The sequence below is a fragment of the Cricetulus griseus genome, chromosome X (assembly GCF_003668045.3).
Source record: "Cricetulus griseus strain 17A/GY chromosome X, alternate assembly CriGri-PICRH-1.0, whole genome shotgun sequence".
NCBI lineage: Eukaryota > Metazoa > Chordata > Mammalia > Rodentia > Cricetidae > Cricetulus > Cricetulus griseus.
The window spans coordinates 18,499,619-18,525,086 of NC_048604.1; the positions used below are offsets into that span (position 1 = coordinate 18,499,619).

General features: G+C 40.5%; 1 protein-coding gene across 2 annotated transcripts in view; it reads left to right on the top strand.

The window, feature by feature from the left end:
• Positions 1 to 25,468, top strand: part of Hs6st2 (heparan sulfate 6-O-sulfotransferase 2) — a 263,469-nt gene that overhangs the window by 200,683 nt on the left and 37,318 nt on the right. Inside the window, exon 4 of one of the 2 annotated variants that reach the window (XM_035450284.1) lies at positions 24,252 to 24,338. The exons of the other annotated variant lie outside the window; for it this stretch is intronic. Coding sequence (XP_035306175.1) covers positions 24,252 to 24,338 — 87 coding nt within the window. The remainder of the gene's footprint in view (positions 1 to 24,251; positions 24,339 to 25,468) is intronic. 2 annotated transcript variants of the gene reach the window in all.

Genomic DNA, 25,468 nt, shown 5'->3' on the forward strand with positions numbered 1-25,468 from the left:
TGATAGCTTTCGATAGATGTGGGGAAACCAAGCAGAGTTCCACAACTTGGCAATTACCCAGTACTGCCGCTGACGGATTCTATATTTTTAGTGCCATATACACTAGACAAAATAGTGGCATGTACTTCTCTACTTTTTTTGCAGATTTTTTATTTGAATTAGAAACAAGATTGTTTTACATGACAATTCCAGTTCCATTGTCCCTCCCTTCCTCCCCTACCACCACCCCCCAACTAAAACCCTACCTATCACATATCCTTTCTGCTCCCCCTGGATGGTGAGGCCTTCCATAAGGTGTCATCAGAGTCTATTGTATCCTTTGGTATAGGGTCTAGGCCCACCCCTGTGTGTCTTGGCTCAGGGAGTATCCCTGTATGTGGATTGGGCTCCCAAAGTCCACACCTATGCTAGGGATAAGTACTGAACTTCTACAGGAGGTCCCGTAGATTTCCGAGGTTTCCTCTCTGAAACCCACGTTCCTGGGGTCTGGATCAGTCCCATGCTGGTTTCCCAGCTATCAGTCTGGGGACCAAGAGTTCCCCAATGTTCAGGTCAGTTGTTTCTGTGGGTTTCACCAGCCTGGTCTGGACCCCTTTGCTCTTCACTCGTCCTTCTCTGCATCTGGATTCCAGTTCAGTTCAGTGATTAGTTGTGGGTGTCTGCTTCTACTTCCACCAGCTGCTTGATGAGGGCTATCAGTGGCATATAAGTCAATCATCAATATCATCACCAGGGGAGGGCATTTAAGGTAGCCTCTCCTCTGTTGCTTAGAATGTTAGCTGATGTCATCTTTGTAGATCTCCAGACATTTCCCTAGTGCCTGATTTCTTTGTAAACCTAAAATGTCTCCCTCTGTTATTGTATCTCTATTCTTGTTATCTTCTGTTCTTCACCTGACTCAACCTTTCTGCTCCCTCATGTCCTCTGCATCCCTCCTTTTCTCCCCTTCTCATTCTAGCTCCCTTCCCCTTCTTCCTGTGCTCCCAATTTACTCAGGGCATCTTGTCCCTTTCCCCTTCTCCAGGGGACCATGTATGTCTCTCTTAGGGTCCTCCTTGTTTAGTAGCTTCTCTGGAAGTGTGGATTGTAGGCTGGTAATCCTTTACTCTATGTCTAAAATCCATATATAGTGAGTACATACCATGTATGTCTTTTTGTGATTGGGTTATCTCACTCAGAATGATTTTTTCTAGTTCCATCCTTTTTCCTGAAAATTTGAAGATTCCATTGTCTCCCCCCCCCCGCTGAGTAGTACTCCATTGTGTAAATGTACCACATTTTCTCTATCAATTCTTCAGTTGAGGGGCATCTAGGTTGCTTCCAGGTTCTGGCTATTACAAATAGTGCTGCTATGAACATCATTGAACAGATGTCCTTGTTGTATGAATGTGCTTCTTTTGGGTATATGCCTAAGAGTGGAATTGCTGGATCTTGTGGTAGACTGATTCCCATTTTCTTGAGGAGTCACCATACCTCTTCTACTCTCTGGTAGGAGACATAAAAGACCTCCTCTTTGACCATTTGAGAGTGTAGGAAAGACAATGACCCTCATGTTTCTTCTCATGCAGTTTCTGTCTGGATACCTGCCTTTAAAGTTCTATGGATAATTTAAAGCAGAATGTGTTTCCTGGCTTTCATAGTTAGCTTAGCACTTTTAAACTTGTGTGAATCTCATTTACAGAGTCTTATAATGGCTGGCAATCATTAGCGCTGGCTGATGTTCCAGCCACTGAATCAATTCAGTAAGAAGCTAACGATGTACTCAGTGAGTGAGACACAATGACCAGGCCTTTCAGACCACTTTTTGGGATATGCTTTAGTTTGCCTTAATTTGGCCTTGCAAGAAATAAAATACTATGTTTCTTTTGCTTTGATTGCTACAGTGTATCATATCTTACCCAAAACAATGCACAGTTTCATCTGAGGACATATGAACTAGTAGTAAGTAGGTCTGCTTCTACAGGAAGTGGTTAGGCATTGCTCTCTCTGTGGGCTGTGAGACACCATTATGTATTTATCCACATTTTCACATTTCAGTGCTAGCAGGTGTAGGAAGAGTATATAAAGAATAATTCCACTGAAAATAACGTCCTTCAGTGGAAGATATGTCATTAGTGTAACTGCACAATGTCCATTACTATGATACCTCCTTATATAGAACCCTTGCTTTTGAAGATCAAAGACTCTAAGAACAAAGACCAGGATAAGTTTGATGTGGAAAAGAAAAGGAGAAAGTTGGTTGAGACACATGCAGCCTACTTACCAATATTTGAGGGTGGTCTCAATCAAGGATAATAGAGGATGCTGAAAGTTTTGTATTCACATACATCTCCAGGCTCTTCTCTCCTTTGAGCTCTCTAGACTATTAACCAATATCACATTCATCAGTTCCACTGACAAGCTTCCTTGGTATCTCAGACTTCCCATTACAACGTGGATGTCTTAAGGTATTTCCAACCTTAGTCAATGACAACTCTGACCGTCCAGTTGTTCAAGTGGAAATAGCGCCATTCATACTAATTCTTGTCTTAGGCCACATAGCCACTAGCACATTCGATCTACTCTGCCTTTCATTGGGTATCAGGAATCTGGTTGCCTCTTGCCAATACTTTTTTTTCTTATGTGGGTTTCTAAAATTTAGTTTTGTTGTTGTTGTTCTACAATTGATCTTCTACATTCTTATTGCTTAGCAACAAAGTCTTGCTATATAATCCATTCTGGACTGGGACTTGTGGCAATCCTCCTGCCTCAGCCTGCCGGGTAGTGAGATTACAACTGTAAGCCACACCGTCCTCCAAGTCTTCCACCCACCTAGTCACACCTCAGTGCTGATCCTAAGTGTCAGTTTGTTGCATGTCATGCCGTTGGCCTGCTTCCTAGTGGCTCTCTACCTCATTCGAAGTACAATGCTTCAAGGGCCTGCATAGTCTAACCCTCCCCCCACTTCTAATTGTATTCCTCAGTCCCAATGGCCATGTGTCTCTAATTGCACTGGTCTCCTCACTTTTTCTCTTGTTATGCAGTATTTTAATCAATTCTTTTATAATTTCATGCAATATATTTTGAACATTCACCCTCCCTACTCGTCTCATAACCACCTCTTTACCCTACCCTCTCTACTAATCCAACCCCACACCATCAAGTCCATTGTGTTAGCCAACCACTCCTGGCCATGGCTTTTAAAAAGCCACCCCTGCCCCTCCAGGCTTTCACTTACCTAGTCATCCCAGTGATGATTCCATGATGATATATTAAGTAGCATACCAGTGAAGAAAATTGTCTCTCCCTCTCCCAACAGCAATCAAATGAAAATAGGTCCTCAGCTAGGGCTGAGACTTCATGCTCACTTCTCCTCTATGCTGAGATTTGGTCTGGCTTGAGCTTGTGCAAGTCTTATGCGTGCTGTTATGGTGACTGTGAGTTCATTTGTGTATCTTCGATTTTTGTGTTTGGAGAAACTGTCACCTTGTTGTCATCTACCACCTCTGGCTCTTCCAATCTTTTCTCCTCTTTCTCATAGGTCCCTGAGCCTTCAGGTCAGGGGTGTGTGATAGATGTCCCATTTAGGGCTGAGCACTCCAAAGTCTCTTATTTTCTGCATGCTGACAGCCTTGGGCTTCTGTGTTAATTGCTTTCTGCTTCCTTGCTTTTTCTTAAGTTACCAGAGCTTGTGCAACACCAGGAGCTTGTGATAAATGCCCGATTCTGCCCATAACCAACCACACTGCCTTTTAAAGTAAAATTCACTGACCCTGTACAGTAGGAGGTCACTTCTGACCTTTAAGAGAGAAGTTGCAGTCAAGTGGCACAAGCCAATCCAGGTTTTTGAAATACTTGTCTGTATCCCCTACTAGTCTGCTTCGTGAGTTTGGTACTGATGCCTCATTGACCTTGTGTCATCCCTCCTTGTGAGTGTTTTTTCAGGGGAACTTTGATTTCTTTACAGACTTATTTCTTGAGTACTAGTGTATGGTACAGTGTTAAACAAGCATTTTGAAGGGTTTTCTATACAGGTTAGAAGGCAAGGCTGAATGAAAGTGTCCTCTTTCTCTTAGGGAGATAGGAAACTTGAGAGTGTCTGCTGCCTATTAAGGGCCCCACTTTTCTTTTCAAATTTTCCTTTTAGACACTGAGAGTGTTATTTAAATTCACAAAATACCTATGACATCAAGCAAAACTCTTAATGATGTTGGGGTGAGCTACTTAACAGGTGATCCAGACCGTTAATACCCACTAGTGAAAAACACAAGTAAAGTGAGGAACTCAATAATGTCACTGTATCTACCCTTTACTTCATGTCCTCTCGTTTATTTGAAAGTATGTGCAGTAATGGCAGTTTCATATGCTGTTCCTTCATTTAGTCTCTGCCCTCTGCAATCTTACCCTAGCCACCAGCTTCAGAAGAGGTCGGCCTTCTTTGTATCTATTTATTCTAGAACCTGTTGACCTCAGTGGTAAATCCTGCTTTCCTTTGCTGTCCAAGAATTTTTTAAAGGTCACTTCTGCAATGTGGGCCCCTAAGCCAATTTCTGGGAAGTCTTGGCAAGACTCTGCACCCATAGCCAACATGGTTCTGCTCTGCTTGCAACTGTTCAGTAATATATTTTAAGGTCTCCATTTCCAGAAATGGATTATGATATGTATCTCATTACGCTGGCTACAATATGAAGATGCTGTCCTACCTGGCCTGATGTCTACCACATTTATCATGTAACGTCTTTACTTGAGTAGAAGGAAACAGCGTGACTACTGAGAATCGGTAGCTGCACTATGAGGAATAAACAAAGTTACTCACATCCTACAAAAGAGTACTTTTTCTGTGCAATGAATATTATAGAAGTATATACTTAACTAATATGCCAGTCAGGCTCAGTCTTGCCCAGTACTGATGAAGCTGGGCATCATGGGAGAGGAGGGCACATGAAGGTAAAACATGATCCACAGTTCCCAGAGGACAGAATAGAGAGATAAAAGTGCAGCTACATATTATGCTTTTAATGTGATATAATCCAGTCTGAACAAAATGGACTCAATTGGAAGGGACTGATGTTGCCTGGGGCTGTGAAGAAAACTAGCAGCCAAAAAGGCAACTGCAGGTTTTCAAAGAGAAGTGAGAGTTTGCTCTGACAGAAGATGAGGAAATGTGATCCACTTAGAGGAAGTGGCTTTGTCAGTTTCTAGAGGCAAGAACAAGTATGGAAGATCTCAGAGGCATGGTACTTAGAAAATATATAAGACTGAGCTCCAACATGGAGGGCCTGAGAAGGCATGAAGAGGGTGTAGACCTGATTTGGAAGGCAATAATGAACTATCTAATACAATGAAACAAAACGATAAGTATCTGGGTGTGTTGTCAAACATAAGGTCTCCTTTGGTACTTACTGCCCTGTTCTGCTCCTAACCAACCACTCTGTCCTCACAAAGGAAAGATGTTCATGGGATTGAGTAGGCAGTGCTATTCCCCGGGGATGGATAAACTGCAATCTCATCACTCTTTCTGATGGCTGCTTCACTGAGTAAGGGCAGAGAGAGAGAGAGAGAGAGAGAGAGAGAGAGAGAGAGAGAGAGAGAGAGAGAGAGAGAGAGAGAGAGTATTGGGGGGCAAGGTAAAAGCTCCTTGTTTCTAAGCAAAAGCCCTCAGTAGGAGACTGTTTGTAATCATGCCTAAAATTATTTCATTATTGGAACCTGTGTTTGATCTGTGATTAGGAACTGGATGAAGGAATTAAGCAATCAACCACTGAAATTGTAACCATAAATTGTTCTATAAACAACCAGCTTCCCCTGTCTCCCCCACCCCAAGCAATGAACTTGAAAACAGATGCTTTTCTTGTTGTTCTTTTCCCTCGTGGGTTTTATCCAGTACTTTTGAGCCTTGCACAAGCCAGAGAGCAATGCCTGCCAGCTGCAGTCTCTGCATTGCCCTCACATCTGGATTACGCGTGTTCTACCTTGTCAGACTAAGACAAAACACCTAGGGAGTATGAAATCGTTAAAAATGTGCAACTTATTAAGATGGGCCGGGTAAAGGTGAAGAAGTTTACTTTAACTAGAGTTGATGATGGAGAATAAAGAGAAAAATCCTCAGGAAATGTTTGCCTTTTGAATATATTATTCCATGTAGCTTTTGTCCCACGGGGTTTTACTAATTAGTCCAAAGACAATCAAATGCCACTGTTCACAGAGTTATATATTTCTGCAAAACACCTGTATGGTATATTTACTTTTTCTTCTCTGGAATAGCAATGTACCCTTCAACACATCTAGTAAACATGTGAATATTCTAAGCTAGGTCTACATTTCATGTTGACTGTTATGTCAATTTGGACAGTAATATTACAACCACAACCTTGCTTGCTCCCATTATACTTGGTGACAACTAGGTGAGAAGAGTTTGAGGTGCACTCATCAACTGTTTCTTTGATGTTATGAGGTAGCACCTAGCAACTCCTCAAAAAGCTTCATTACCTTCTTCTGTTATGACCAACAGCTCAAAACATATGGACATTATAACTTGGAATGATCCTTAAGGATTTGTCCAAACCCTTCCATTTTACACAAGGGCAAGGCTCACAGAAATTCATTTCTTCCCATTCTCAGCTAGTTATGAGCAGAAGCAGAGGTATAGTCACACGTGCAATCCAGGTGTTTTGTCCCATCAGATAAAGCCAACTTGCCACCTGGCCCTTTGGAGTAACTTCAATAAGCTAATAATAATACTATCATGTTCATAAGTACACATTCTTGCCACATAGCAACATAGCACCACCATTGACTGTACCTAACATATGTGCAGATACTGCTTTAAGAGTTGGTGTAGCTGTTTTCACTATAGTGTGGTTCCAGGGAACTAACTCAAGTCTTCATGCATGCTAAAGAACTCTTCTATTACTGAGCTACCTCCAGGCCCTCACCATAGCATCAAATATTTCTTCCAGTGTTGCTGTTAATAAAACCGGTGGCATTTTAAATGCCATCGTGGTGCAGCCACAGTGGAATATGGATTCCTTCTTTGTAGAAATAGAACTTGCAAAGGTTTCATGTTCTTTTTTTCTGCCTTAAAATTTTGTCAATAAAAATTTCGATAAAGACTACTTCAGGATCAGAATAGACTTAAGGTGTAATGAGCAGTTCTAGAAAAACAAGTAAATGGAAGATTCTAGGTCAGGAATAGTTGCTGATGATGGCTTTTCAGGTAGTCTCTTGAGTTATAACACATGGAAAAGAAACTATACTTACTGTGAGATGGCTAGAAGGAGGAAGGTAAAGGGAAGAGGGTAAGGGAGAAACTTCTATATAAAGAACCAACAAAAGCAAATTATCTCTACACACCCCACCCTGCCAAACTCAAAATTCTCTGGGATAAACAACTGATACTTGAATATATAATGACCCTAAATCTCACAGAGCATCAGTTGTTTTCTACTTGGAAGTGGGTGCCTCAAGAAACTAAAGACTTCTCATTTCTTAGGCACATTGCCAACTTAGGGTTTTACATCACAGGTCAACAAATTCTGGCTCAGGGACCAAACCTTCCCCAACTCCAGATAGTGGAGATGAACCCCAGGGCCTCACAATCACATGCACCTTCCCTGACTTACACCCTTAGCCCCATTGCATGGGTTATGCTAGTATCTATGAGTTAAGAACAATTTGTGTATTTTCAGATGAGTAAATGAAAAAACCCGAACACTATATTCATGACACGTGAAAATTATATAGCATGCAAATTTGAGTGTCTGTAAATAAAGTTCTGTTGGACCACAGCCATGCATTAATTTGCATGGTGTCTGTGGGTGCTTTTGGGCTACAGCAATGGAGTCCTCAAATGTGAAAATATTTCCTATCTGGCCTGTTACAGAGAAATCTGTTTCAACTTCAGCTTTCAGTTGAAGTAGCTTCCTGATCTAAAAGATTTCATTGCTTTCTCTGGAGCCCAGCTCTTAGTTACAGGGATATTGAGACACACTGACACTCTGGGTCAGTGTGACTCAATTCAGTGCTTGCTCTCTTTAACCACCATTCTTTCGCAGTCAAGTTAGAAACACACAATCCTAGCTTATAGTCTAATTATAAATTATATTCTATAAAGATACGTCAAATGTTTAAGTGTTCTAAAATGTAATATTAACTTTCCCAGTAATTCTCAGTGAGATTAAGGGGGAATTTTGGTATTTTTCCTTTATAACAATCTGCTTTGTATAACTAAAAGCAAGCAATTTGGGGTCTGAAGACTGTTGGAGGGTGTATTTTGAGTCAATTAGCTGTAGTTAAAACCTGAATGGTTAAATCAGCAATTTGACTTAAAAATGAGCCATAGATTCTATTTTCTTAAAGTCTCTATACCAACAGCTTTGATATTGACTTGGTTGTGGGGCAGACTATTATATGTACCAATTTTGAGCTAATTTTTCATTGTGGTGTCTTTCACCATAATACCCCCATCAAAGCTAGGTTTCCCAAGGGCATTTTTGAATAATGAAATCGAAGCAGGAATTTACATGCTCATTTAAAACTTGTCTCTGGACATCCTCACTTACTTAGGTTGGAGGAGGGTTGGTCCTCACTTAGGACAGACATCAGGAGATAAATGAAGGGGCTAAGAATCACCCTTGGAACGTCGGGAAGGTCACTTTTTGCACATTAGTACGTTGGACCTGTGGATCGTTTCTCTTGCAGTCTAAAGACATATTTTGCATTGATTAGCTGTCACTGAAGCCTTTGCAGTTCAGTTTTCTCCTTTCTACTTCTTTAACTGAGCCTTGTATCAACTATAGCTTAGATCTAAGAGATAAGAATGAATCCTATGCCTAGTGGAGACTTAATCCTGCTAGCTATAAGGGCCAAGAGCCTTTCTGCCTGACATTTCCATAACTACCTCTGTGAACTAGAATGCTTTACTTAATATTAGAGATTGTAATTTCCCCAATAGTTTCTTATATTTTGAATCAATAGTTTCAGACCACCAACCATACACTTCTGTTATGCTATTTTTTTGTGGGTTTTTTTAACAATAGCTCTCTTGCTGTTGGCTTTGTGGATTCTAGAAGGGTCTTCCGAGCCCTAGATCCTCTGGCTTGTCTTCGCTGCTAAAGTAACCAAAACCACCTTAAATTTGTACTTCACAAGGCTCTAAAACCAGAACAGAGCTATCTTCCAATGACTCTGGACCCTGAAATGAAGCTTTATATGAACAGTATTAGAAGAGTCACCTCGTGCTTTACCATGCAGTTTCCAGACGATGCAGCTTGAATTGTGCTCCTGTGTCTGGCCACTAGTTTAAATTCCAAGGGTTTCAACTGAACACTTAGGGACTATCATTTATCTAATAACCTTGAATGATTTCTAGTCAGCCATTCCTTATCCCAAAGGAATGTCACTTATGATGAAATTCATTCAAAGAAGTCTTGATCATACTCTGTTGCCTCTCCCCTCCCTCAAGATCAGAAGAGTGCCCTTCATGTGGCCAGAATAGAATGTCATTACTGTCTCTAGGTGCAATTGTTCATTCATCAAGGGTGACCATCATTAATCCAAGCACCTCCTTAAGGTAACGAGCCTGGAGATTTTTTGGTGGTTGTTGTTTGTTTAAGTTGTCTATTCTGGACTTGAACTCATGCTTCCCTCCTCCTCCTCTCTTGATTCTCCTGTTCCAGTCCCCACTCCCCGATCCATCCATAACTATATATTCTATTCCTCTTGCCTAGTGAGCCCTATCTGTTCCCCCAATCTCTTGCTCTATACCTAACCTTTACGGTCTTAGCAGCTAATATCCATATGTACATGAACACATACCATATTTGTCTTTCTGGGTCTGGGATACCTCACTCAGGATGATCATTTTCATTTCCACTCATTTACCTGTGGATTTCATTTTTTGACACCTGAGTAGTCCTTCATTGTATAAATTTTTCACATTTTCTTTATCCATTCATATATTGAGGGGCATCTAGGCTATTTCCAATCTCTGGCTATTATGGATAAAGCTGCAATGAACATGGTTATGCAAGTGTCTCTGTTATAGGATGAAGTGCCCTTTTCGTATGTGCCTAAGAGTGAATAGCTGGACCTTGAAGTAGACCTATCCCCATCTTCCTGAGTAACACACACTGATTTCTATAGTGGTTGTACAAGTTTGCCCTTTCACCAGCAAGGGATGAGTGTTCCCCCTTATTTCACATCCTCACCAGCATGAGCTGCCATTTGAATTCACTGTTTCAAGTCTCTAATATATTTGAGAATAGGTATTACACAACAGATCTTTGTATCAGCATCATTTTATTCCTAGCAGGTGCTAAGGGTATTGTTATTGAAACAACTAGTATAAAACAAGAGCCATGACAACATTTTAATTATAAAACAATTTGTGTTAATGTACTCTGCCACTTACAGTTCATGAGCACTAGGCCAGATGTCAGGACTGCACTGTTTTAGTTCACATTTCATTTGTGTGAATTGAAGCATACCACTCAACTAGAGGACTGGTGTGATGGCTTCTAACAGTAACCCCAATTTTCCAGTTTTCAATATGGCCCTCTCAATAATATGGATGAAATCAGGTGCTAGTATAATACATGGCTGCTATTTACAGAAGTCTAATTAATATCACTCACTCCCTAATGAAATACCTTTTTTGACTCTGTGGCCAAGCAGGGCCAAGCAAGTGATGTCAGAATGCCAGGGTGAATTATCGGGCTTGTGTCAACCTAGGCAGGGATGAAAAATCACCTCTGTGAACTTAATTCAGGACAAATGAAAGAGCCAAAGTTTTAATTAGTGAGGGTAGTGATTTACATTTGCATCCAGCCTCCCAAGTGTCTGTAGTAGTTTTTAAACTTCTGCATTTCCTTGGTTGTTTTCTGACACTGGTTAGAATAGTTAATGTGCTATTATATAGCACTATACTTAATGGACCTGTGAAGGTACTGACCTATGAATCCTTTTCCTCACCTGTCATTGGAACCATTCCCATTGGAGAAGTCAATGAAAGATCATAGGCTGGCCGGGCAGTGGTGGCTCACGCCTTTAATCCCAGCACTCGGGAGGCAGAGGCAGGCGGATCTCTGTGAGTTCGAGGACAGCCTGGTCTCCAGAGCGAGTGCCAGGATAGGCTCCAAAGCTACACAGAGAAACCCTGTCTAGAAAAAGCAAAAAAAGAAAGATCATAGGCTAGGAAGGGGGAGCATTTCAACATGTTATTTGGTTCCTTCCTGTGTACATGAGAAAATGCAGAAAATATTAATCTGGGCTACAGATATTGGGATTAATTTCTAGTCAAAAGTGGAAGGATGCCAAAGCACTAGAATAAACAAAAGAATCCAATGGATTTACTTTTGACACAGCAGAAGCGATAGATGGAAAGTGTGCTGGTTGAAGAAATGTCTGATCTTTCCATGCTTCTGCATTGGTAGTATATTTGACAGTTATAGCATGTTGCCATGACTCTGCACAATTTTGAGATGTCTTTTGAAGGTAGACTGGAGTTTTTGAATCAATCAGATTTCATCAGAAGATAATCATGATGTTATAATTGAGGCCAAATAAAATAAAGTGTACTACATAGTAATAATTCTTCTCATGTGTCTCATAACTGTCCATAAAGACAGTTACCATGGAGAAGCCCTGGAAATGGGGATCCCATCAGTGTCCCTGGAATCTTCATATAGCCCTTTAGGTGACACCTTTGAGAGGAGCAGCATGCATTAGATATAATGTAGCCTCTAGAGGGTTGCTAAAGATCTGTTCTGAGACTTTATCGCATTGCCTACATAGACTCTTCATTTGCCAAGCAACTCTGAGCATGAATTTCCTTCCAACAATCTGGAATGAAGCTAGCATCTTTCACAAGTATAAATTTACCCAAGTCTAATTAATGTTTTTTACTTACTAATGATCTACTCCTTTTGACTCTGTAGACAGGCAGGGCCAAATACATGATGCCAGAATTCCCTAAGTGAATTATTGAACTTGTGACAACCAGGGCAGGAATGAAAAATAGCCCCAGAATATTTAATCCAGGAGCAATTAAAGGGCTGAAGAATTAGTTAATGTAGGTTTTAATTTGTTAAAGTCTAGAAGAGGGAACCTCTTTGTTTGTACTGGAGCCCTTTTATGAGTCCTCTTTGATTACAGGCGAGTTTGCTTCCAGGGAAGGATAATTTTCCTTACAGTCTTCCTGGGTAACCTATGGATAAGAAAGAGAAAAGTGGGCTCTGAGACTGAAAAGTACATCAAATTGTTGGATTTGCAGGTCAGGTACTGAGCCACTACCTTGCCCAGAGGGATAGCTTTTTAGGGAATTGATAGAAGGCATAGATGGAGAATTACAGATAATGGAAGCAGATGATGATAAAAGAGAATGGGTGCTATCACTGGACAAAAGAGTAACATCCCAGGAGCCCTGAAGAAAGAATTGGAAAGAGGACCTAAGGAAATCAGGAGTGCATTTCTCTGTAGCTTTCAACTGAGTCTCCCTGACCCCCTACCAGATGGACACAGCAGATACAGACATGGAGCCTACCAAGTAATGCCTCAAACTTACCAATGCAAAATAGCCAAATGGACACAATCTTCCCTCCTGTGCAATGAGCAGACTGTTTGTTCCAACTTATGCTTCTTCAAAGAGACCAGAAGTTTTTACTGTCTTCCTTCCCATAAGATTGGATGTTCAAAATGGCATCTACCACATTAGCTTGGCTTAGTTGCGATTGCCATTTTATTGTATATCTCTAATGGCTAGCTGAAGTTTCCCAAATGGAAATTAGACCCTACCAACTTCACTTTTTAAAAAGTCTCCATAAATGATGGAGAGATAGATAGATAGAATAGGGGATATTATCTTTTAGTATTTTCTACAAAACAAGTGCTGCTTTGACTGGCACAAAAAAAGTAAAGTAAGTTCAATCCTCCTGACCAAAGAACATTGTTCTTTTTTTTTTTTTTTTTTTTAAATCACGTCTTGACAGTGCCATTAGCCATCAAGTTTCTATTATGGCCCTGGTTTCCAGGAAACTCAAATCTAACTCCAACACTCAATTTGAGTAATCCAAGCAGCCCAAGGTTCTGTGAGGCTTTCTCCCTTTTAAAGTCTTTCTGATGACCCCATCTTATAATGGTACTTTAGGGAAAAGTCTCCCAATTTTGCAGACAAGGGGCATGTTAGAAATGACAAATACTTCTCTACTCTACTCTGAAATGGTATCGTGCAAGTTTTCGTTTTCTGTGCCCCATGCTACTATCTCTGACCCGTTGTTCTTGTAATAAACTAAGTTTCTGTTAGCCACTCTTTTGACACTACAGGTAATGGTTATTTTAAATTATTCTTTCTCTGCGTCCACAAATATCAGTAAAAGTGGAGGGATCATGGAGCAGCAGGCATCACTTGGTATTTCCTTATTTCTGAAGCTGGTTATTTAAAATTGGCAAGAAGGAAATTTCTACTTAATCCAGAATTTTCCGGCTTTGGAATTGTGACCTGAATAGCTGACTGATTCTAGAATCATTTTGCATGATATCTCATTTGACTTCCAGTTTGTTGTCATTACTTCAAAGCTAAAAAGGAACTCTGATTCCAGAAGCCATATTGTCTCAAGAAACAAAGCATCTGTATTTTGCCCAGAAACAAAATCCAGATGTGTTAAGACCCATGTCTGCAAGCCATATGTATCCTGTAGTGTGTGGTCTTTCATAGACCACTGATAACCTTACTCTGGAATTATAGGTGCTTCTGTAAGTCTAAAATGAGTTTTGACATCTTGGCAAGCATGCAGTAATAGAAACTTCCTCTTAACTGAAACAAAATTCTTACCAGGACCTATCAGGGATAAGTAGAGCAACAGCTTCTAGAAGGAAAAGCTTTAGAAAAGATCTAACAACAAAGCTTTCTGAGTATGAGAGGGTCATTCTCTTCCTCTAGGGTTTTATTTCCCCTTAGTGTCTCTAGAATATTAACACTAAATTGTACTTCCATAAGCCCTAGATAAACAGAGTATGTGAAAGGTTACTTTAACAAAGTGCTCTGGAAAATGGGAAGAAAACATAATTGGCATTAGAAGAGGCCACAAAATGCATGATGATAAGAATCCCAAGATAAATACTGAATAACATGTTTGTGATGCCTTGTGGGTACTAGAACACTGCTCTACACCGTCACATCTTTGACCCTTAAACAGTTTTTATTAATTACATCTATTTACTTTCATTGTGTGTATACATGTATGTGTTCAGAGGACATCTTTCAGGAGTCAGTTCTCTCTTTTCTACCATGTGGCTCCTGGGGATAGAACTCAGGTTGTGTCAGCCTTAACTTAACCCATTGAGCTGTCCCCCTATCCAGGAAATAGATTTTAAAAGCTCATTTTGTTTGTGCCCAAGCCACAAGAACTGTTTGTGTTCCTTTCAAGCAGCTAACTGGATATCTCTCATCCCCAGTCTGGGTTTCTCTGAGTTAAATACCATCTTGATTCTCTTTAAGTGCCAACACTGCTTTCACTAGGTAGAATCCTCTGTTCTGCCTACATGGCACTCTTTTGGGGGAGACATCTAGAGGACTGACTTATCTGCTCCCCTGGGACCTGATGGTTGACTGAGATTCTTGAGCCTCAGTGAAGGTTGCCTTCTTCACAGCTTCAGTTGTCTCCCTATCTCACATATGGAATTCTTTCAGAATTGCCTGAGAGGTCTTCAAGCTCATATCCTTCTGTTGAGTGGGAGCCTAGAGATCTTTAACATTTATGGCATCCCTTCTTGGATGATCTCAGTAACAGCAAAGGCAGTCATTTTCTTAGAAACCTTGAAGAAAGTCAGGAAGAGGGCTTGCCCTTTAAAATTTAGAAGCCAAGATGAGGGCTGTAAGGCTTTTTTCTGATTTTGCATATAATAGAGAAACCAACCAAACAAATAATCAAAAGCCTAGTTTTTTTGAGAGATGTTTTTTACATAAGCCATAGTGCATTTAGTTTATTCTAGGACAGTTTCTTGTTTTATTTACCTTTGTGGTAATAAATAAGGCCAGATTGAAAAAGACACATCTAAAGCCTATAATTATGGATTTGGTTGATGTACAATAGTCTTCCTTCATTGCACTTCAGATCATCCTTGCCAGGAATTGATGAGAACAGGTTGCATGTGCTCAACAAGAATTCTTCACTATCAAATGCTCTTGGTGTGATAAAGGACAGGATGACTAATGAGATACCACAACTCATCAGAAAAGTCCCCTAGGAGAAAGCAATGTGCAGCACTTGGAATCCTTGGACATATCACAGTTTCATAATCAGCAACTGAGTCTCCAATGATTGGAATACTGCTCTTGGATTCAGTCTCCTCTTTGGCTTTCAGAAGCACACAGTCTCATTTCTGACCTGTGCTTAATCATCTTCCTTGGCTATTCCGTACTCAGTGCACTTTATACTCCCTCTGTGTAGTCTCTTACTCTATGGGCTTTAACTCCTGCCAATTCCCAGATTTGTGAGGCCAGCCTTCAGCTGAGAACCCTGTCTTGCTAAATTCTGTATCCGTATATCCAATCGCCAAACCAACATTTTGCTCCTAAGACTTTTTTATTTGAACAATAAAAAGACCACATGACTACATTAACAAACTTCTAATATAATATGTGTCAGTCAGCCAGCTCAGTCCAACAATTGCCTGCTATCAGCCATTTTATCAGGTACACTTATCAGTAAACTGGTATTGAAAACTTTCTGGGTACCAAATATTATGAGCTTTTATGAAAACATATTAACAAAACTCTTAAATCTCTTGTAAGAGTATATTATTAGAAAGTAAAAGCAATCACTGATAACCCAATAGGGAAATGTTCTTCACCCATACACAGGCTTTTGGCTTATCTTATTCTGCTATATAAAATCAAATTTTGTCAAGTAAATCAGCTGCCCTTTCTTTTTTCTTTGTGTGTTAATTCCTTCTGTAGTAGTTGGCTCCTTCAGCTTTTCCTAAAAAAGTTTTCTGAGACTCTACCCTACTCTGGGAACCCCCTAATAGGTAGCGTTCACCAACAAGACTCTAGTTGTGAATTTTTAATTATGTCAGATCGTTTTCAGTAAATAGAACTGCAGGCTCAATTAATGCTTGTCAGATCCAATTTTTGTTTCACCTGCTATTGAGCTCCACTCTGTGGTGTTTGCAGTAATTGCCACTTTCTTGGGAAAGAGAAGTTTCTCCAGAGATGCATGTCAGCAGCTCTTTATGTCTCCCCACCACCTTGACCTTCATGTAACTGAGTTCTAATTGTAGTTTTTGGAAATCAGGGACAGTGGATGTAGGTGATTGTTCTCTTGATTTCTACTAGTGTAGCTGTCATGTGCAGCAGTGGCTCTCAAAATGCACATCATGATCACACAACATTAGCATTAGCTGAGAACATGCTAGAATTGTAAATTCTCAGTTCCTTGTTTTACTCCCAGATAGCTTGTCCCCATGTCCAAACTTCGGTTTTATTATTGAAGGATGCTATCCTTCTACCACCCAGGATGGTACCTTAGGGTGCAATTAATACGCCAAAATATAGAAACAATGTAGGAAAGGGGAATAGAACTACATAGAAAAGTTAGAGTATTAATATTTAGCCTTTAATATTTTGTTAGTCCTTGGGAAGAATGGACAAAGAAAAGATATGAACTGTAAATGAAGCTTGGGTTTAATGGTTACTTTTGTTCATCAGTCAGTGTCTTCCCTACACTGAAGTACCAGCAGCAGCATCGGAGGGACTTTGTAATGGGTTTCTAGTAAGGGTTGACAATATTATTTCTACCCACTTTCTGTACCTAGCTTAGTGAGCTCTCTGAATTAGGGGATGGAAACAGGCTTGCAAGGGAGATGGACAAAGAAAGCCACTGAAGTATACAAGGATCAAGACTTGTATTTTCCTTCATTAACCTTAGCATTGATGCCTTATACAACTAAATCTACTGGCTTGGACTCTTACATGGATTCCTGGTCTACAGACCTTTGCAGAGACCTCATAATTCCCATCAACCAAGGTGGAACTAAACATTCTGACAAAGGATGTCACTAGACATACCTGCTTCTTAATCACAAGGACAACTGTCCCATCAGGTCTCACTACTTATCTCATGGCTCAGAACACCCCTTTGAAGCAGAGATTATCTTCTTACTCTGCTTTTCTTCTGGAATTCCAGTACCACTTCTCTAAATGTCTGCTAAAAATTGTCTTTCCATAACCCAGCTTAATATGTGCCAAGGCAAATCCCTCAATATCTTCTATAATCTATATCCTTCTCCTAACTAATCTCTTTCCTGGTAGAGTATATTTGTTTCCCAGTCATCTGGTTTCTGAACATTCTCCATAGCTGTTTAGAGTTTATTCTCATTCCTCCAATACAGTCAATCTCCAAGTTCTGTTATGTTTTTTTTTTTTATTCTGGGCATGGTTTCTTTCTTTCCACCTCTCTAATGACCATGCCAGTTCAAGCACCTTTCAGATTTCAGATCTCAATTACCCAAAGCCATGTAATCCCAGAGCTGTGATTTTTGGTCCTCAACCTCCCTCCTGATGGATGAACACCAGAGATGTGAATATAGTAATAGAACAATAATTGTCATAATTGTTGGGTGAAGTTACACTGACCTCAGATACTCTGAAGCAAGGTTCATATTCTTTCAAAATACATAAGTGATTGGCCAGCTTAAATGAGAATAATATAATTTAAAATCTGATTCCAGTGAGACATTAAAGGATATGACTATCACTCCCTTGGCAAAACAAAAACAAAAACAAAAACAAAAAAAACATCATGTGCCCATAGGTGAAGAGAGCAAACCAGCAACAATAATCAGTGAGCTCACTGTTGCAGGTCCTGGTACCCTGTGGTGAGCTGTTAGACTGAGAAGTTAATGGAAAGGGAGAGGGCAAGATAATGTATTGCACAGGCAACCTTTTCTCAAAGCTTTGCAATTACAGAGCAACTGTGAGTTTCTCTATGAATGAATTACCTGGTTGGTTTAATCCCTTCTGTTTTACACATGGCAGTCCTAAGACAGTAAGAAATGAGACATCTCACCGGCAGCCAAGATTAGAACTCAAGATTCCTGAGCAAGTGCTTTGAGCTTAGGAGTTGTCCCTGGGAGACTATAGTTATCCTTGGATACACAGCAAGAAAGATGAGCCTTTGTCTTCTCTGAAAAGCCTCTGTTACTATCCACAGTTAAGCCAAGGGAAGCCAGGGGAGGAGCAAAACAAAAGTGCATCTTAGAAAACGGAGCTTGCTCTGCTTGATGAGTGACAGAAATAGAGATAATGAATATAAGAGACTAAAAGGACAGTGGACTCTTAATTCAAACACTTCAGGTAGAAGGAATAAAAATGAAAAAATTGGGGGGCAAAGAAAGAAAACCACTCAGGACACAATAAGGAAAGAAAATGAAATACAGATGCTTCATCAGCTTTAATTAAAGGAATCAATATTTGAAGAGCTTTCTTACTCAGTAACAGAACAAGGGCAAACTACTTCAAAAATGCAGGCCTCTTCGAGAAGAGAAAGGCAGGCACTCACCAGGAGACAGTCATGATTTAAAAGCCTCTCCGAAGATTCCCACTTGGCAAATGGGTTGTTGAGTGGACTCAAACATCTGTTTGGGAAGCACACTGGACGAGTTTGTGTCCTTGCTAGTGACTGGATTTTAAGTGCATTTCCAAATGCTAGGAGCTTTCTGAAACCTAGACTCTTTGCTAGAAACACAGAATAGCTACTATTTCCCCCAAGAGAGACTTGGAACAAGCCCTCTACATCTCTATTTCTACTTACAAGATCATGCATTGGAAATCATTAAAAAGCTATATGGTTGCAACAGGCTTAGGACGATCATTAAGTACTACTATCCTATCATCTAACCATGCATGCTTGAAAATGAAATTGTTTTCAAAACTCACTTGTCTTTGCAACATACATAATGATCAACCATCAGTAACTGGATTCCAATTCTCCTGGACCATTCCTCAGTCATGGAAAATGTGTGATATATATGTCCCTGCTTCTCTTTCTCACACTGATCAGACCTTTTGATCTTTGATAATACTGCTTCCCTCCAAGCCCAAATGCAGGTGCTTTTTGTTGATTTGTTCGAGAATTTTTCTATGTGCTCGCTTTGCCTGTTTTCTATTGCATTAATGAAATTCATGAGCATGGATTAGTTATAAGGAAGCTGGTTTCTTTACCATGATTGTAAAGGCACTGAAGATCAAGAAGGGACAATTTGATATCCGTTGTCTGAAACCAAAATGCCAACCAGATTCACTCCTGCTGGAGTTTGCTCAAAGAGGTAATTATGAACAATCCTTCAATCATATATGAAGTCCTCATGCTGCACAAAACATGGCAGATGATGGCAGGACATGTGAGAGTAGCAAGCAGACGTGGGCTGAAGAGAGCAGATGTATTGGGGAGTGCTAGACTCCCTCGAGAGAAACCAGCTCTTACAGTAACTAACCCATTCATGAAGGCTCTGACCCTATGAGCCTGATTAAATGCTAATCTCAGCTAAATCTTCCTATTAAATGCCTCACCTCCTACCAATATCATTAAATTTGGAGATCTACCCTCAGCATAGCTTTTCCCGAGGACAGATGATGTTTAAACCATAACAAGCACTGACTTAAAAGTTAGTAGAAGAGATAAATGAGCAACAAAATATAAGCAACACGAGGGACCATATACGCTCAGTGCCAAAAAAAAAAAGATGCAGCCACAGGAAGTATGCAATAATCCATGCCTGGCACCTGAAATACAATTTCAGGTTCTTAGGACTCTGAAAATTGTTACAATTTCAGTAACTGCAGAAACAAACTGTTTTTATTGCACACATGAGATCTTTCCAAAAAGATCTCATGATACACTATGAGCAATACAGGTTTATTCATGCCGCCCATCAAGCATGTAGGTTAAACCACTGGGGGATGTAGATTGGGAGAGGGTATGACCTGCCTGAATGAGGATCTAGCTTCAATCCCCAATAACAGTAAAAAAAAAAAAAGGAATGTGTTTTCAAGCAATAAGTTCTTTGTTCATAATTGCCTCTCAGGCAAGACTGAAAAACCTCCAGCAGGAGTGGGTCTGGTTGCCATTTCCGTTTCTGACAATGGATATCAAATTGTCCCACCAGAAGCCCATTGAGAATGCTGCAGACTTGTGTCCATCCCAGTTTTCCTACTTAGATGGAATAATGGACACAACACTGTGGGATTTTCTTTCGTACCCTTCTAGCCTTTGGAGCATGTGTGGAGCCTGGAGGGGGAAAAATCCTCCTTGCTATTAATAGTTAGTGAGGACAGCTCACCAGAGAGTCTAGAGGAGGGCTGGCACGCATTAACTTTTCTTATCAGAAACTCACCTGGAATTGGTTTCACAGGCCTTTGATGAGGCCAGAGGAGAGTCAGAATCTTATCTCAGAAGAGGATACAACTCAGGTGGGGCTCAAGAGGGCTGGACCCCAGACCTTCTGGGATTTCAGCCACAGCTCTTGAGATTACAACTTGAAGGAGAGATGAAAGTGAAGAGGGCTGACAAGTGGTGTAGGAGCAGAAGGATCAAAGGAGTGACAGTGGGCATGTCTGTTTCAGATGCAAAGGTTAGGAACTAGTTCAAAATCAACGCAGTCCCCTCCCCATTCTCATGGGCCACAAATTATCATACATATAGCTTAGAAGCAAGCAGACATTCCTGTAAGTCCCTGGGATTGCTGGTTGTTTCAGTAACCAGGAATCTTGGCAGCATCTTAATCTTTGGGCCTTTGACCTGTGTCTTTCCAGATCTTTGAGGCTCCCAGTAGTCTGCTGCAGTATTTTCTCTTTATCTCTTATGAGGCACTTTGGGAAAACTCGAGGACCTCAGAATTACTGCTTTCATTGTCTTTGTGTCTCAAGGTTTGAAATTTACGGCATCTTGTCCAGGTTTATCTACCCAGCCTAGATCTCTGGGATAGGGAAAGATGGCTTTTTTTTCTGCCAATATTTGGCAGATCTTTCTGTACAACTATTCTTAGTATAGCTACAAAATTGCCCTCCTAGGATCCAAGCCTGCCAGAAGTTCCTCTTGTCCACGCCCCTTTCTGATACATTTCCCACTGGGAACCCATCTGTTATTTGCACAGAACACACATTTGGAGACATTTGAGTACTTTCACCTCTAGCCTTGGTGCCATACCTTCCCCCATGTGATTTATTCTTGAGAATGTTTTTGTTTTCATTCCCCTCAGATCTGCACTTCAGGGATTTGGCAGTAAGCCTGGGGGTGGGGTGGGGTGTGGTGGGATGCTTTCTATCTTTTAAAGGCTACTGCCCCAGGACAACCCACCTCCAGAGAAGCCTTTAACAATAATAAGGCTGTCATTGCAGCCTGACATTTTTCCCTGATGTCCTGCCTTGCTCTCCCTTGAGAATCACTTGTAATGCAAATTTTAGAAGACCTCCTTCCCCAAGGCACAGAGGTGGGAAGTTAGCCGTGAGAATGCATGTTGTTTTATTCAAAAGTACAAGGATGTCTAAAGTTAGATGAGCACATAATCTGAGCTTGTAGCCTGCCGAGGATGATTTAAGGGATCTCTGGTTTAAGAGTGCTTCCAGGCCAATTTCCCACTGCCTATTGTGTGAGTGAAGTATTGGAAGAGGTCCAGTGTCCAGGAATGTAGAAGGGAGGCGGCTAAGACATACTTGTGTTTATTTTCCCCTCTTTGAGTCAGGGCCCCTTGTAGCCCATCCTGACCTCAGACTTGATTTGCAGCTGAGGATGAGCCTGAACTTTTAATCCTCCTGCGTCCACCTCCTAAGTGCTGGAATTGCTGACACATACCACCATACAGGTTTCTGCTGTGCCATTAGGGATACAACCCAGAGAGTCATACACACTAGGCAAGCACTCTACCAACTGAGCTTATACCCCCCCCCCAGCCGCCACTTGTATGTAAAAGGAAACTTACTCATCCTTTGCATCAAACTGTACCCACTTTTAGAAAACAATAATTTTGAATGCTTTTGAATGAGAGCTCTCTCTCTCTCTTCCTATCTCTCTCCCTCTCTTCCCTCCTTCCTTCCTTCTTTCACCCTCCCCCATCGCCATCCTTCCTTTCTCCTTCCTTCTGCTGTTTATTTCCACACAAAGGAACAGGTTTCATCACGACATTTTCATACATACCTCCGATTGATCTTTCTGACCCAGAATATTTTGTCCAGATTTGAATTGTGGCAGTCAATTTCTGACCTTGGTTCTGGATAGGGAGGAGGGTGACTGGTATTCATCCCCAAACGGTCTAAGGAGTTCTTTGCCAAAAGGCCATAATGGATGGGTAGGGGTAGCAGTCCCCATTGAGCTCCTCAGTTTCCGGTGAGCATGTCACCCATGCTGGTGAGTCAGTGAGCGGAAGAGTCAAGTGGTGTCCCACTGGTTCAGTGTCTAAAGTTTCAGCACTGAACTGTAGAGCCTCGCACCGTGCAGCAGCATCAGAGCCACTTGCATGGCCCCCACTTTACATGACTGCTTTGGGCCCTTGTGGACACTACATCCAAACTGCTGGAGCTTTTGCTAATATCGACTCCTCCTGATTCATGTCTGTCTATGTCTATACATCTTTATTACCTTTGAAATCACAAGGAATCTCTCATTATTTCTTGTTCCAATCACACCCTGGTGCCCATTTGAAACTAGTGACTGTAGGATAGAATGACATTTATGACCCCCTTCCCAGCCTTCACCTAAATGCTGCTACACAGAAACACTTATTTGCAAAGGACTTGAAAGATTCGTAAGAATCTAGAAGGATCTTTGACATTCTCTTAGACACTATCTCTACCCATAAAAGGTTCTGGGCCCATGAGATGGCTCAGCAGAAAGCACTTCCTGAGGAAACTCAACAACCTCATTTTGATCCTGGAACCTTTGGCTGAATGAAGAACAACTGAAAGTTGTCCCCTGACTTCCATATTCACCCCATCACATACACACACACACAACACACACACACACACACACACACACACACACACACACACAATAATAATAATAATAATAATAATAATAATAATAATAATAATTTTTAAATAAAAAAAAGAAGGTCCTGGGCTGATGAGGTCACTCTGAACACTTGCTGTCATGCCTAATGACATGAGTGCATCCCTTATGTCCCAGATAGTGGAAGGAGAGAAATAACTCCTCCAAGTTGACCTGTGACCTCTCTGTACAGGCTATGGCACATGCACATATACACTTGACTGTACACATATAATAAGTAAATAAATGTAAAAAAAGAGAAGGTCCTATTACATACTCTGAATAACAAAATGAACATGATCTACCTTCACTGCTTATGAGGTTATTCTGACGTAGATTCTAGTAACAGAAAAATTTCCGATGAAATCGGGATAAATAATTCCACATATCAAGTGGAGAGAAAGGCTTTGAATTGGTTTCCATGGAAATCTGAAGATGAAGTACAGTATTAATTTCAAGGCAAAGCTGCTGAATTGAAGATAATGGTAAAATAGTTTGATAAAAGAAATAGAATAAAGTAATCAAGGAGACTCCAGTCAATTATTCCTCTTTGTTTACCTTGAGGTGATTAATTTGCCTTCGTTTATTAACCTGATGAGATTAAGCAGACCTTCCTTGTGATTTATTTAGTAATTGTTTCCAAGGTTTGACATAAGCTGTGGAGTTATTGAAGGTGGAAATTTAAATTCAATTACTCATGAAGCAAGTGGTGCTTCTCTTGAAAGGATCTCTGAATGCAAGGCCTTCCCATGAAACATTATGAGGGAAAATTATTAATTCATCTGATAGTATCTCCCAAAGATATTTTGAAGTCACTTGGTTCCATATCCCTCACTGAAAGTCGGCAGCTTCAGAACTGAACTTGTGATACAGACACTCCAGTGGCTGAAAAAGTAAGGGGTTTCCTTTTTGTTTGTTTTGGAGGAGAGAAACTACTATTCCCTTTTGACTATGTATTTTATACATGTTTTCCCACTAAAGCCTTCCTAGAAGCTTGGTCTATGGTGCTACTATTAATGGAACGTAACAGGTCAAACTTTGCTCTGAAGGACAGTTTTATTTGACCTTGACTAATGGTTCCTACTATCTCTGACATTGAAGGAAATCACTGGATAAAAATTTGCTGGGAGGAGGGCAGGAGAGAGAGAGGTTTTGAATATTGTTAAACGAAATGACTAATTGCCTTTTGTCTCTGTGTTCTTTGTATATATTTTTGTTCGGTGGGTATAGTAAGGATAGATGGGGTTCTTCAAACTTCAACTCAGGTGCCAACTCTCCATCATCTACAAAGACCCGGAGCACATCTAAGAGTGGGAAGTAAGTGAAAAGTGCTGTTGTGCATCTCACACAGTTACCACAAAGCCATGTGTCTTCATTTTGTCTTTCATTCATAGCCATTCAACAAAGATGTGTGGGATGTTTTTTGTGTGCCTGACAGTGGGAGTTAAAAGAACAATATCTATGTAGGTGATACTCGTATAAGGAGAAGGGAAGGGGAAGAAAAGGCCAGAGATGATTTTGCTAGGCCATTTGTCTGGAAAGGCAATGCAAGCTTAATCTACGATGTTCAAAAACTAAATAAATAACACTTGTTAATTGCTTTATAGTTTGTGCAATGCTTGAAAATCTGTGTCTTAAGATTTAGGGTTAAATTAAAAAGTTCTGGAAAGTCATTTCATAAATTTCCTGGTTCAAATACATTTACATTTGAGTTGCATCACTGATTACGTGATATGTTGATATGTTTATTCTTTTCACAATAACTAGCATGTACAATGTTCTACATCTTTTTTTTTGTATTTTCAGAACTTGGATTGGTTGGATACTTGTGGTAGATTTATGTTTTTAAGATGGTTCTAGAAGACAGCTTTGGCTAATCTCTCCTCTTGGATTTAGCAGAGCATGGCATTCTGAAGTGGTGTGTCCCTAAGGAGATGACATACCTTCAATTATGTAGTTCCCTCTCCAATAGGTGCAGCCCTTTTATGGACTATTCAGACTTTCTTTTTATTCATTTAATTAAATGTTACGTGATTTGGTGCTTTGATGGCATGTATGTCTGTATGAGGGTGGCCAGTCTCCTGGAACTGGAGTTACAGACAGTTGTGAGCTGTCATGTGGGTGCTGGGAATTGAACAAAGTCTTCTGGAAGAATAGCCAGTGTTCCTAATCACTGAGCCATCTCTCCAGCCCTTCAGCTTTTCTTATAGGTTCTTTTTTGAAGGATATGGGGCTTTAGACTGGCCTGCATCTAGAAAATGAAAGATGCCTTCATCACACTAGAAACTGCAATTGAGCAATAAGATATGTAACTATAAGAGCAAGGTTTTGCAATGGGAGGTGGATTTGTAATGGTCATATATTTTATGTATTCAGCACTGGACACTAAGTGCTGTACTTTGAATATAATCTGCTGTTCGATTCCCAGTGTGAAAGATCTATTGGCT